General features: G+C 37.8%; 1 protein-coding gene and 1 long non-coding RNA gene across 39 annotated transcripts in view; one reads left to right on the plus strand and one right to left on the minus strand.

Annotated features, from left to right (window-relative positions):
- The window catches only part of NIN (ninein), a 59,848-nt gene extending 47,779 nt beyond the window's left edge, over positions 1-12,069 (plus strand). For 15 of the 35 annotated variants that reach the window (XR_015287818.1, XM_086892342.1, XM_086892335.1 and 12 more), the window contains 3 exons: positions 1,307-1,477; positions 7,660-7,773; positions 8,446-12,069. Coding sequence is in view for 29 of the 35 variants with exons in the window: in XM_086892342.1 (XP_086748468.1) it covers positions 1,307-1,477; positions 7,660-7,773; positions 8,446-8,655 (495 nt within the window). In the remaining 6 variants the exon portion in view is untranslated. Of the gene's footprint in view, positions 1-1,306; positions 1,478-3,963; positions 4,142-5,043; positions 6,037-7,659; positions 7,774-8,445 lie in introns of those variants that run through there. The other 20 variants (XR_015287819.1, XM_086892352.1, XM_086892340.1 and 17 more) reach the window with 3 other exon arrangements.
- On the minus strand, positions 103-13,346 carry LOC111929647 (uncharacterized). Of its 4 annotated transcripts, none has more exons than XR_015287827.1 (6): positions 13,174-13,346; positions 11,003-11,297; positions 10,183-10,294; positions 8,387-8,545; positions 6,855-6,963; positions 103-351 (listed from the first exon to the last, which is right to left on the minus strand). It is a non-coding gene; the product is annotated as an uncharacterized LOC111929647 (long non-coding RNA). The 4 variants fall into 4 exon arrangements; XR_015287826.1 differs by lacking the exon at positions 103-351 and adding an exon at positions 5,045-5,133; XR_015287829.1 differs by lacking the exons at positions 11,003-11,297; positions 13,174-13,346 and adding an exon at positions 9,010-9,164 and having other exon boundaries at positions 10,183-10,278.
- Between the last annotated feature and the right edge of the window lie 60 nt (positions 13,347-13,406).

Genomic DNA, 13,406 nt, shown 5'->3' on the forward strand with positions numbered 1-13,406 from the left:
ACCCTGTTGCTTCCAAAAGAATTAAAATTGGAAGTGAGAGAATGAAAAGTGGCTTCCTGCTCCCCCACTGACTGCAAGGCTTGAAGGTGTTTGCATATTTACCTCTGGTGCCTGCATGCTTTTCCACCAGACTGTCCAATGTTTCCTTAAATTAATTAATTTCTGTTCCCACTTGGCATCATCCTGATAGTTTAGCAAGCTCGTGGTTGTTCCATTTTCTTCCACAGATGAAAACACAGGGTTATCTTCTTCTCATTCTTGTTTCATTAGTATTTATTTCCAAGATGCTGTTAACACTAATTGACTGTTTCCTCGTTAGTTACTCGTGTGCTTCACAACATGACAGGAACCCTGAAAGAAATTGCACCAAAAGCTCATTATTTTCACTGTTTATATTGTCAGGAAAAGAACAGCTCTTTTACAGACAAAAATAGTCCCAGAATAGCTTTAAAAAGTACAAATAGTTTTATTTTGAAGTATTTATAAACCTGTTTTCTGTTCACCTGGACCAGCAGAGATAGGGATGATAACAGGGCCAGAAGAGCTGCACCATTGTGAAAAATATTTAGAGTGTGAGATGAAGTCAATAACTGAAATATTATCCAAATTGATAATTTTGCCAGTTGTGGAAGGGAAATTAAAATCACCAAGATGATATTACACACCTTTTCCTAAGGGAACAGAGAAATGGTTTTAAGGCAACAGGATTTTTATGGGAAGAAATTATTAATGCTACACAAATTGCAAATGAGTTTGTCTGAACCATCAGGGATTTTTAATGTCCAGTTCTGGTCCTTTTTAGTATAATTAACTCTTCCAACTCTGAGTTACTTACCTGGGTTTTACTTTAGTCTGGAGAAATTCTAAATTATTTCATGTGGCTGTTAGCTCCACAGTTAGGAATGAACATTAGGAAATATCTATAGGGTGCTAAATACTGAATTCTGTATATAATATCAGAGATGAATGTTCCCTCTCCATCCTAAAGATGAGAAATAATCAGCACAACTAATACCAGGAAATGAGATGGGAAATTATTGCTACTTGAAGCTCCCCAACTAAACTTTGTTAGGAATTCATCAAAATGAATCAGTGACTTTTATAGTTCAGGCCTGAAATGATGACTCCTGTGTGAAATTCCATCTTTTTTCACCTTCTATCACCGAGCCCAGGCTCGTTTTTCTCACACATGAGAAATCTGAGAGCTGCTGACAGAGCCACCCTGGCATCATTTGATCTTTTAAATTTTGGGCTTTTATATTTTGGATTTTGGGATTTATTTTATTTTTTTTTTCCCTTTCCCCAGATGCTCCAGTCCGGGGGGATGCGTAGCCAGAGCTCCCAGCTGCCAGGCTGTGCCATGGTGCCCAGGGAACAATTCCTGCAGCTCCAACAGCAGCTGCTGCAGGCAGAGAGGAGGAGTCAGCACCTCCAGGAAGAGCTCGAGAGCAGACCCTCGGCGACAAACATGCAGCAGGTAAGGCTGAAAAGGGAAAAATTTCAATTATTTGGTTTGGTTTTTTTGGTGGTTTTTGGTTTTTTTTAAAAAAAAAAAATTCTGGTGAGATCCGTTCTCTGTTTATGCCAGTTCAAAAATTAAACTTTATGCCATCAAGAATATGTGCAAAAAATGCTGTTTAGCATGGGTAGCCTGAGCTTCATTCTGAAGTCCTCTTAATTTTGTTTTTTGAGATCAAACCACTCCCATCCACATTTAACTGGCTTTTCTCCTCCTGCTCCACGTGCACTAAGTGTTTATAGGGGATTTTTTTGGTTTCTTTGCCTAATGACCATGTCTGGAATGATTATTTTTTAAATAGGGGCTTTTCATTTTGTTTGTTTCTTTACCTAATGACCATGTCTGGAACTATTAATTTTTAAAATTCAGATATTGCACAGGAATCCATCACATAAAATCTTATTTTGGGATTAAAATCCTTTTTCTAAGGTCAATCTTGCTGATTTGGCCATGACACAAGACTGTTGTACAGAAACTTCAACACTGGAATTTCTGAGGGAAAACCAATTCCAAGGAAAATTAATTCTTCCACTGCCCACATTGGGCAGAGTCACTTCTTGTGTTAATTTTTTAAATTAACACAAAAACTGTAAATTATATGTAAATTATAAAATATAAAATTATATAATTAAAATTATAAATTAAACTGTAAATTATAAATGCAAAACTGAATTCTAGGCAGTAGAAAGGTTTGCATCTGCCATATAAAAATTGCCAAATTTTTATATTTATATTATATATTTATATAAATTTATATTTAATTTATACTAATTATAATTATTTAATAATTTGATACTTTTAATAAATGGTTTAATATATTATATTTATAATTAATTCTATATTTAATGATTCATTTAATAATTAATTGTAAATTATTTTATTTCTATTTATATATATGTTTATGTTTATATTTTTCTTCAAAAAGTAATTGGATTTCTAAGTCTCTAAAGTTTTGGCTCAGGCCAAATAAGGACTTAAAATAATATTACAACTCTGTCTTATGAGAAAATATAAAGTACTAAGTAACCTAAATGTATATTTGGTATTTTATCTATTTTAGATTAGATATTTATTTAGATTTATATTTATATATATTACTAGATTAGACAAAATACTATTAGCTATTTATTCATCTGGTAACAGGAAAAAAAAACCCTTCTTCTATTTTAAATTTAGATTGTAGTTATACTTTAAAATAATACATTAAAATAATAATAATACCAAGACTTTGAAGCTCAAAAATCTCTGAATATGGTAATAGGTATTCCAGAAAAACAGGTTTTATGGAGAGAGTAAAGGGCAGTAACCAAATTTTAAAGTATCCAAAACTTGGAGTAAAACTTTTTTTTAAAGAAAGGTGTAAAATCAAAATGTTTCCTTAAAAAAAATAAAAGCAAAATAATTTCAGGTTAAGTAGAAATAATAAATTGATTGTAAGGTTCCTTTTCAAAATGCATCACCACAGGCTGGGGTACTTGGTCCCACACCAGGGGGAGCAAAATGTGCAGTTTAATTCAAAAATCAATCCAAGCTGCAAATGAATGTGCTGGGATTGCACTGGGAGTGATGACTTTGTAATTCAGATTTTGGAACAATCTGCAAATGAGTCCCATCCTGGAACTTGCAGTTCTAGAGCTGAATCACTCCTGCATTTCCTGAAAAAGCTTGGTGAATTTAAAAATACTTAGACTTTGCAAATATTTGCTGTCTATGCAGGAATGCACTTAATCCTTTTCAATTTTTCTCCATTTTTTCTCCATTTTTTTCTCCATTTTTTTCTCCATTTTTTTCTCCATTTTTTTCTCCATTTTTTTCTCCATTTTTTCTCCATTTTTTTCTCCATTTTTTCTCCTTTTTTTCTCCTTTTTTTCTCCTTTTTTTCTCCTTTTTTTCTCCTTTTTTCTCCTTTTTTTCTCCTTTTTTCTCCTTTTTTTCTCCTTTTTTCCCTCCATTTTTCCCTCCAATTTTTCCCTCCAATTTTTCCCTCCAATTTTTCCCTCCAATTTTTCCCTCCAATTTTTCCCTCCAATTTTTCCCTCCAATTTTTCCCTCCAGTTTTTCCCTCCAGTTTTTCCCTCCAGTTTTTCCCTCCAGTTTTTCCCTCCAGTTTTTCCCTCCAGTTTTTCCCTCCAGTTTTTCCCTCCAGTTTTTCCCTCCAGTTTTTCCCTCCAGTTTTTCCCTCCAATTTTTCCCTCCAATTTTTCCATTTTTTCTCCTCAAAATGAGTGGATATTCTGATTTATAACACCCATTTTTGTTCCACAACTTGCTAAATCATTATTAAAAACCTGCAGTTATAAACAAAGCCAGATTTGTCTCCACAAATTCCAATGCTTCTTATAAGCACCTCCTGCTTGAATCTCTGTCGATTTTTCTCTGCCATCCTGATTTTTAAGATTTTTAACATTTAGTTGAGCTCATGTCCCTTTTAATGTCCCCTTTAGCACCCTGAAAACTTCCATCCTAATCCCTCTCCATCATCTTTCCACCAGTGAGTACAAGGTCAGGTTATCTCCACGCTTTCTGTGTAAAATGAATTCATTTAGTTCTGCTGCTGCTTTGCATTTTGCAGCTTGATTAGATCCTGGATAATGAGGTTTCCAAAGTTATCCCTCCTTTTTTTTTTTTTTAATGGAATTATTCTGTGTTTATCCTGCTTTGCAGTTTTCATTGCTTTTTAATCTCTGTTTGTGGTTTTTCATTCATTTTACAGTTATTTTCATCCAAAGGCTGCTGCTATATGTTTAAATTTCACTAAAATTAAAACTCCTGAGCTGTTTTTACTCTGTTAACCTGTCTGGATTTTTCTGAATTCCCAGTGACTGTTTCTGCTGTGTTCAGTGCTGTGATTATCTCATATCCCCTTTCTCAATAACTAAATTCAGTTAATTACCCAGTGTTTCCCAAAGTTTGCCCATGGAAATGGGAAATATTGATCAATATTTCTGATTAATATTTGAGTTGCTCAATTCCCCCTTGGCACAGCTCTATTTCAAATTTCACATCACCTCTGACCAGCTGCTCGTTCACTCTGAGGGAAAAACAACAAAGTTTGAGATAGAAATGCAAAGTTTTTCAGAGAAGAGCAAATTTGGCCACATTTTCCCCAAATTCTTGGCAATCTGTGCTGTTTTGTATATATTATATGAGATTTTTATGTTATATATGAGATTTTTTATGAGAGAAAGAGAGGAGGATTTCCTCAAAAAAAACTTTGCTGACTTAATTACTGCCACTGATGTTTTAAAAACCATAGATGAGAGTCTTTAGATGTAAAAAATACCCCCTCAGCCTCCCAGCTGTGTACATTTAATGCTAATAATCATCTTTAACAGACAGAAAATATAAGATATTCCGCATGTTTTTTTCTCCTTGTGTGTATATTTTATTTTTTTTTTTGTCCTGTGTTGCTTGCTTTGCTTGTACTGGTGATTTTTGGGGTTTTTTTTTGCTTGAAGTGTACGTGTTTTGAAGAAAAACCTGAATATCAGGGTGAAGTATTCCCACTTCCCTTCTTTCTCTAGGCCTTGCTACCGGAGCAGCGAGCAGTGCATGCAGATTCCTACCGGAGGATCGGGCACCTCTGACACCTCTGGCTGCTTTTGATCCCATTCCTTTTTCATCAAAAACACACAAAAACACAGAACTGGCATAAGCTGAGAAAATTGAGGATCAAATTCCCTTTTTTCCCCCTTTTATTCCTTTTATTTTTTCATTTTTCCCTTCATTTTTTCCCCTTTTTTCCCTTTTTTCCCTTTTTTTTCTTTATTTATTTTCCTTTTTATTTATTTTCCTTTTTCCTTTTTATTTATTTTCCTTTTTATTTATTTTCCTTTTTATTTTCCTTTTTATTTTCCTTTTTATTTTCCTTTTTATTTTCCTTTTTATTTTCCTTTTTTCCCCCCTTTTTTTCCCCCCTTTTTTTCCCCCCTTTTTTCCCCCCCTTTTTTTCCCCCCCTTTTTTTCCCCCCCTTTTTTTTCCCCCCTTTTTCCCCCCCTTTTTTTCCCCCCCTTTTTTTCCCCCCCTTTTTTTCCCCCCCTTTTTTTCCCCCCCTTTTTTCCCCCCCTTTTTTTCCCCCCCTTTTTTTCCCCCCCTTTTTTTCCCCCCCTTTTTTTCCCCCCCTTTTTTCCCCCCCTTTTTTTCCCCCCTTTTTGGTTCCTTTTTTGGTTCCTTTTTGGTTCCTTTTTGCTCCTTTTTGTTCCTTTTTTGTCAAAAAAACAACAAAAAAAGTCTCTGCAGTGTTATTTTCTTATTTATTTGTCTAGAAAACTATTTTGTGAAAGCTCAGAAGCTTTTTTAATTTGTTACAAATTGGTTTTATTTATGTTATTTAAAAATGTGCAGTTGTTCAGTACAGGAAAGAGCCTATTTTTCTCAAAGGGTACTAATTTTATATGAGATTTGAAGAAAATCTGGGGTATTTATACTGCATTTTTGTATAAGATGTATAAACTTTTTCACAGGGAAAGATGACTTTTTTTGGATGTAAATGAAAAATAAAATCTTTTTTTAAGCATAATGTCTCTTTTCTTCCTAGAAATCAATAATTTTCACTTCAAGAATGAACAAGTTTTAAACAAAATATTTATCTTTGATAATGAATATTGTTATATTGGGATTTCTGGGAAAGATTTGTGGTGGGGATGTAGTAGAGTACAGAAACTCAGCTTTTCTTTAGCAGATGTACCTGAAAATTTAAGAAAATTTGGGATCTTCTACTGCAGTGGCCATAAAGTAAAAAGGGAAAATTATTGTTTATTGGATACAATTCTATAGTTTTTATTTTGTCTCAAACTATTAGATTAAATTAAGATTTTAGTACTTTAATAGTTCAGCAAAACACCTCTGTGATTTTCCCACTTGGAGCCATGAACCATTTCAGCTGTTTGCTTGTAAAGATCTTTTTTCTCCTATTTTTAATGACCTTAAAGCTGCTGCCTGAGCTGACTTATCATGAAATAATGTGAAGTGAGAAGGTTTAAGGCAAAAAAAAAAACAGGGATCACAGGTATTTGAGACCTCTCTAATTCTTCTTTTCCACATCAGTTACTCACTCAAGGCTCCCTCACAACCAATGGGAAGTGGAACAGTGAGTTCCAGGGTTTTGCATTCCAATCAAATTCCATTAATTCAGAAAAATATCCACTCCACCCACACTGTGAAACTGTTTTCTATGTGACTCTAATGTAAAGCTTTTTCATAAAAATGAATTATCACATAACCTCATCCACAGGTTTGAGTTTCTGATGCTACAGCAAATAAAATGTTGAGTGAGCTTCAATCAACCCCCTCAAGGGGATCATTTTGTGGGGTTTTAGATGAGGAACTCCATACCTGAAGCAGATTTTCATTTATCCTCCTCTGCAGCTGGGATGGGTTTGGGTTTGAAGGAGTTTTATTTTCAGTTGATGCTTTCTCAAAGCTTCTCTCCTCAAATGACTGCCTAGAATTTGAGTAACAAACAAGCATTAAAATAAAGTCTCCATTTTCCTGCAGTCATGGTCTAGAGTTCCTAAATCCAAACAAGTTCTTTTGTAAATCCTGATGTTTCTTTTTTTTTTGGGAAAATTTCCCTTAGGTGTTGGTGTAATGATCTCATGACACAGAATTATGATGCTTTAGTTTAGGGTTATGAAAACTAATCTAAAAAAGCATAAAAAATGAGGTTTGGAATCCTACTTCATTTGGATATTACTCAATTTCAAGTAGTCTCTGGCATGGGGGAGTTATATTTTCAAACATGACCTCATGACTTCACCTTATTTTTATTCTAAAACCATTAAATTGGCATTTTGTTTTCCACATTCATCAGAAATTTGGCAGCACCAAAGAACAAGAAAAGGAAGTCATCCAGCTCTGACTGTTACATACAATACAGAACTTAGAATTTTATATTATTTTTCCTTGATTTGGTAATTTCAAGTGTAACTTGCTTGGAAAACCGGTGCCATGCTGAGAGTGTCCTTTAAGTGTTGCCATAAAATTTTGCTTTAATTAAGGGTTTTATTAATTTAGTTTCCTCTAAAGCAGACTGAAGTGTGGAGGGCCAGCTATTTTCTTCTCTAAACTGGAAAAACAAAATAGACTGGACAATGGGAACTGATTTTTAACTGATTTTCACATCAATGTTGCTTTCCAGGGGGGTCATGAGCAGCTTCTAAAAATGATGGAAGAGCGGATGATGGATGTGGAGCAGAAATTAAGGCTTGTGAAGAGGCTTCTCCAAGATAAAGTAAATCAGCTGAAAGAACAAGTAAGTGTTCTTGGACTTCCTCAAACCTTCCCCATTCCTTCTGTAAACCCCTAAGTGGGTAAAAGCTGCCAAGCTGTTGTTCAGAATAAAGTTAAAAGTGGTTTTATTTGATGCATTTGAGCTCAACTGCAGCATAATTTGCCCAAAACTTCATAAATCTCCAAACTGAGGACTGAATGCACTACTCATTAATTTCCTAAATCAAGAAACAAAAATCAAATTTCAGCTGAGGATGTTAACTGGAAAAGTTTCTTTAAAAAGGAGGAAAAAAATAAATTCCTGGGGGGGGAAATCAAGATTGATTTCTTTGAGGCTTCCTGCCCCAAACACATCCTTTGTTTGATGTGGTTTTTGGAAGCATCCCTGTGGGATCACTTGTGGATTCCTTGTGCACTAAATTTATCCTTAGAGGATAAATGCTGTAAAGCAGAACTCACCTGACAAAGTTACTTTGAACCCCTCTATTATCTACCCCATCTCCTTAAAATACCTCTCCAGTCTCCAAATATTCACAGACCTAAAACCTCTAAAACTCTTAAAGAGCTTTTAATGAGAGGAATGGGGTTTGACTTTGATATTTGAGTTGTAATTAACATTCACCTGCTTTCCCCACCTTTCTTTGGAGTTTTTCTTTGTCATTTGCTGAGTGCCTGTGTCACATTCCCATCCCAGCTTTCCAAGAACACCAAGGCAGACGCGATGGTCAAGGATCTCTACGTGGAGAACGCGCAGCTGCTGAAGGCCCTGGAGGTGACGGAGCAGCGGCAGAAAACTGCAGAGAGGAAAAATTATTTACTGGAAGAGAAAATTGCCAACCTCAACAGGATAGTGAAGAACTTGGCTTCCCCCTCCTTCAGCCCAGCAGCGGAGATCAGGTCATAGCAAAGCTGGTCCGTGTCACAGCCCCCTGCACTTTACTGAAATGGGAATATTTCAGCTTCTCACTGCGTTGCCTTTTTTTTAACTGAATGAGTTTTAGTTACAAATGCCTCCCCAGAGAGCTGATTCCCAAACTGGACACTGCCAAAGGAGAATTTTGTTGGTTCCCAAACTGCTAAAATTAATCATCACTATGTAAAAAAAGCCAAACTTATATTTTTCTAGGTTAACTTATTTCGATGCCTTGTGTTTCATTTAAAATCCAAATTCTGAATTTCATGTACTGGATGATCTAGATTGAAGCAAAATCAGATTTAACAATATTTTCAGCTTGCTAAAATACTTCATGCTCCAAACCTAGAAAATGCTGATGGGTCAGTCTTCAACACTGTCAGCAGAAATGTTATTGAAGGCAAGACTTTGCTGCTATGGGCTGTGTCCTGTAAACTGGTTCTGGTTTCTCTAAAGCAATTATTCATTAGGCTTCAGGGTTGTTCTTCATGGCTGTTTCTCTGCAAAGCTCAGAAAAAAAAAGGCTTATTTAAAATACAGAACTAGACTACTGCCTCCAACTAAGTGTGATATCTTATCTGAAGAAATTTCCCAGCTAGCAAATAAAAACTATTATTTCCTTTTTCTTTTTTTTTTTTTTTTTTTTTGTAAGCTGTGCTGCCAGATAAGTCTGAATTGCAGAGGCCTTGCTGGTTTTGTATATGGAAATAAGTTAAAGCAAGGAAGAGTCACTCAACAGAGGCAAAGATGAGAGTTTTGTTTATGTGATCTGTAAATTCAGTAAAGCAGTGCAGCGTATTTATTAAACAGCTGGCAGAAGAATGAAGAGGGGCACTTGGATGATTTTGTCAGTGAGATCCTGTTGTTGGAACCCTCAGGAACATGGAGCTTTGCCAGGAATGCAGCATTTGTTCTGACCTGAGGAATCATTTGGAAAAGTCTTTGTCTTTTGTGTTAATCCTAGTGCAGAATCTAAGTCGTCATTAGTCGTGAAGAAACACTTTCAGTGTAATCATGAAGAACTCAGGGAATAACAGCCTAAATCAGCTATAAATGTTGGTATTAATGTCACCAGAGGGAGATAAACACACCTTAGGGAAAGCAGGATAAAGCAAATTGGATTTGGGCGAGTATTTCCTTGGTGCTCCTTAGCCAACATGCAGAGGAGCATCAAGGTTTGGGATGAGAGAAGTGGTACCTCTGCCTGGATCAGTGGAGAAATGCAGATTTTTTTGGGAACACCTTCAGGACAGAGAAGCAGCTGGATGAGAGCCTGCCTGCTGAAGGGTGTGGAATGTTTGAAACCAGACCTCTTTAAATGCACGTGACTGAGGAAGGGGGAGGAAGAGGGGTTTTGTCTCAGAGACTGCTGGCAAGCTGATCATTCTGCCATGAGCCAAAAGTCCTCCAGAAATTGGGGTAACATTGCCTGCAATGTGGAGGAACCTCTGGAAAATGAGTTTTACTGTGTAGTGGTGTGGCTGAGAGGATGTTCCCTGTGTCTCTGGGGTTGCTTACCACTTTTGGAGGGTTTGTGGTCTGAACTAAACACAGGGTATGACTTTTTCCTCTTCCTCTTCCTCCTCCTCCTCTTCCTCTTCCTCCTCTTCCTCCTCCTCCTCCACCATTGCTTTATGCAGGCAACAAAGTAGAAATGGAAATAGAATCATGGGAGAGCATCACATTGGAGTCATAAATTGTTTCACTGCTGTGCTCTTTAAAATCCATGTAGATTTCTCTGAGTCATCCCAAATTCAAGGATTTACAGATTTTTTCAGAGGCTGCAAAAATGTTTTCACGAACTGGAAATGTCTTAAATGGATAGAAATTTGAGGGTTTAAAAAGCTGAAGTAATGGTTTCTTGTTACTTTTACTATTCATCACCAAGTGGTCTGAGTTACATTATAATAAATCTCTGTGTGGGTACCAGGGCTGTGTGTTGGCAAAGTGGGAACTGAGCACACCCTAAATTTCCATGCTGTGGAAATTAGCAAAGTTCCAAAATAATTCCAGGAAGCAAAAGAAATGGGGTTCAGAACTGTATTTGGAAAAAAATATTATCTAGTATATTTTAAGACTACTTCATACCTTGACCTTGGTTTACTTGTGTCTGTGTCCAGTCTAAAAGGAAGGAATGAATGTTTCACTTAAATTATTGTGCAATTACTTTCATGTTGCTCAATTTAAAGGCTGGAGACAACTAATTCTTTTAATCTCCTGGTAGTTACCAGGCTTTTATAAATCAAACATGGACATTGCTAGAGCACAGCACCAGGAAGGGAGAAGCAGAAATAGGGAAAAGGGACTTTTGGCTTTTCTCTTTCTTCCCCTACCCTACCTTGCTCTAGTTCTCTTTCACTAAACTTCAAAAAAAATCCAATTACAGGAGAGAGGAGGAGAACATCCTGTTGGTAAATACTTTTGAGGCAAAACTCCAGATTAATTCTCAGAAGTGCCTTTTGCCTTCCTGTACTGTACTGGCTGGGTTGCAGCAGGACAATTCAGGACAATCCTTTCCCAAAGGGAGGGATCCCAGAGAAAGGCAGAGCTGCTTTCCAGACGGGTGTCACGTTGCTCTTGAATTCATTGTGTCAGCTCAGAAGAGAAGCAGCTGTTTTACAAAGTCCAGGCTACTGAAAAGAAGCATAGAAACACATAATTTATTAAGCATTTAGGGGTGTTTTGTGCATGAATGTGTCTCCTATGCAGAATAGGCAAAAACCAAAGTATTTAATGTTATTGTTGCAGTCAAAAATCACTGAACTTTTAGGCCTTGTTCCTACAACAGGTCCTGCCATGTCAGATATGAACTACTTCAATACCAGAAGGGTGTTTTAAATGTTTTCAACTCTTAACTTTATGAATCACTGTGAAAATAAAGGCACATAGACATTTCAGGTTGGGGGTTTTGGAAGGGGACAGACCCCAAGCTAAATATAGGTGTACAAAATTCACGCAAAATAATTTAGAATTATTTAAAAGTCTATATTGTGGCACGTTCCCCAAGTAGTAGTTTAAATACAAGGGAAATTGAGTTGTTTGAATTCTGATTGGGGAAGGAAAAAGGATTGTAACATATTTGATTTTAACCAGGTTATGTGTTAGGTACAGCAGGGGGGAACAGTCTGGATTGATCAAGAGTAAAATCTTTCTGTTTTAATTCCAGCAAATTCCATCTCTGTCACTCAGGTTTTCCATCATTTACCTGTTCAGTCCCCTGTTTGGTGTCATTTCATGACAAATGACTTCTGTATAAAGGAAAACAAATGTATATTTTTTTTTTCTATTGAGTTTGTTTTGTTCTGGTGTAATATATTGTCCTTAGAACATCATGTAAAATGGAGAGATGAAGCATCTGACACATTATTTATAATGAGCATAAAAAATACATTAATGTATGATGTATACTTGTGTCTTTTGTTTTTTATCCAACATGAAAATCATGGAATAATTTGGGTTGGGGGCACCTAAAGCAAATCCAGTGCCACCCCCTGCCCTGGCAGGGACATCTTCCACTGTCCCAGGTTGTTCCAAGCTCTGTCCAACCTGGCCTTGGGCACTTCAGAGATCCAGGGGCCACCTCTCTTCCCATTGATTTTGTAAGTATTTCAAGTAGTATCTGCAAATTTATCAAAGGCAGATAATAATAAGAGGAATAAAATAAGGATAATAAAAATGACATAAGGATAATAAAGTAATGAAATGAGGATAATAAAAAGGATGGAACAAGGGTAATAAAAAAATGCAATAATAAAAAGGATGGTTTGACAGCTCTGATAAAGTAATTTCTTCCATTATAAAAGTATGAAATTGAGGTGTGAAAAACCGAGAGGTGGTGAACACGCCTTGGCTTATTTTCCACTGAAGTTGCATCCCTACTCCACACCTTTGTATGGGAAGAATTGAATGTTTGTTGCAAGCCTTTCACAGAGTCATGGAATGGGAAAGGCTGGAGGGGTCTCTGGTCCATTCTCCCTGGTCAAGCAATGCTGTGTCCAACTCTGGGCCCCTCATGGAAAGGACACCGAGGGGCTGGAGCGTGTCCAGGGAAGGGAACAGAGCTGGGAAAGGTGTGGAGAATTGCTGAGGGAGCTGGGAAGGGGCTGGAGAATTGCTGAGGGAGCTGGGAAGGGGCTGGAGAATTGCTGAGGGAGCTGGGAAGGGGCTGGAGAATTGCTGAGGGAGCTGGGAAGGGGCTGAGCCTGGAGCAAAGGAGGCTCAGGGGGCCCTTGTGGCTCTGCACAAGTCCCTGGCAGGAGGGGACAGCCGGGGGGGTCGGGCTCTGCTGCCAGGGAACAGGAAGAAACGGCCTCAAACTGTGCTAGGGGAGGTTTAAATGGAATATTAGGGAAAATTCCTTCCACAGAAAGGGTTGTCACGGAGGTTCGCAGTGCCCAACCCTGGAGGTGCCCAGGGAAGGCCTGGACGTGGCACCCAGACCTCTGGGCTGGGTACAGGATGGGGATCGGGCACAGCTCGGACTCGCTGATCTCAGAGGTCTTTTCTAACCTCGGCGATTTTATGACTGTCACTGTGTGATTCTGCCACTCCGCCATTCCGGGATTTCTGTAACTCCGGGATTTTTGTCATTCCGGCATTTCTGTTATTCCCGCCTTTCGGTTCTCGCGGGCTCCCGCCGCTCCGTGAGGGGCCGCGCCCTCCCCGCCGCGCGGGGGCGCTGTGGCCGCGCCCCCTCCCCTGCGCTGCCCCGCGGCCGGCCCGGAGGGCGGCGGCCGCCGCCT

This window comes from Cyanistes caeruleus, chromosome 6, assembly GCF_971803275.1.
Source record: "Cyanistes caeruleus chromosome 6, bCyaCae1.hap1.1, whole genome shotgun sequence".
NCBI classification, from domain to species: domain Eukaryota; kingdom Metazoa; phylum Chordata; class Aves; order Passeriformes; family Paridae; genus Cyanistes; species Cyanistes caeruleus.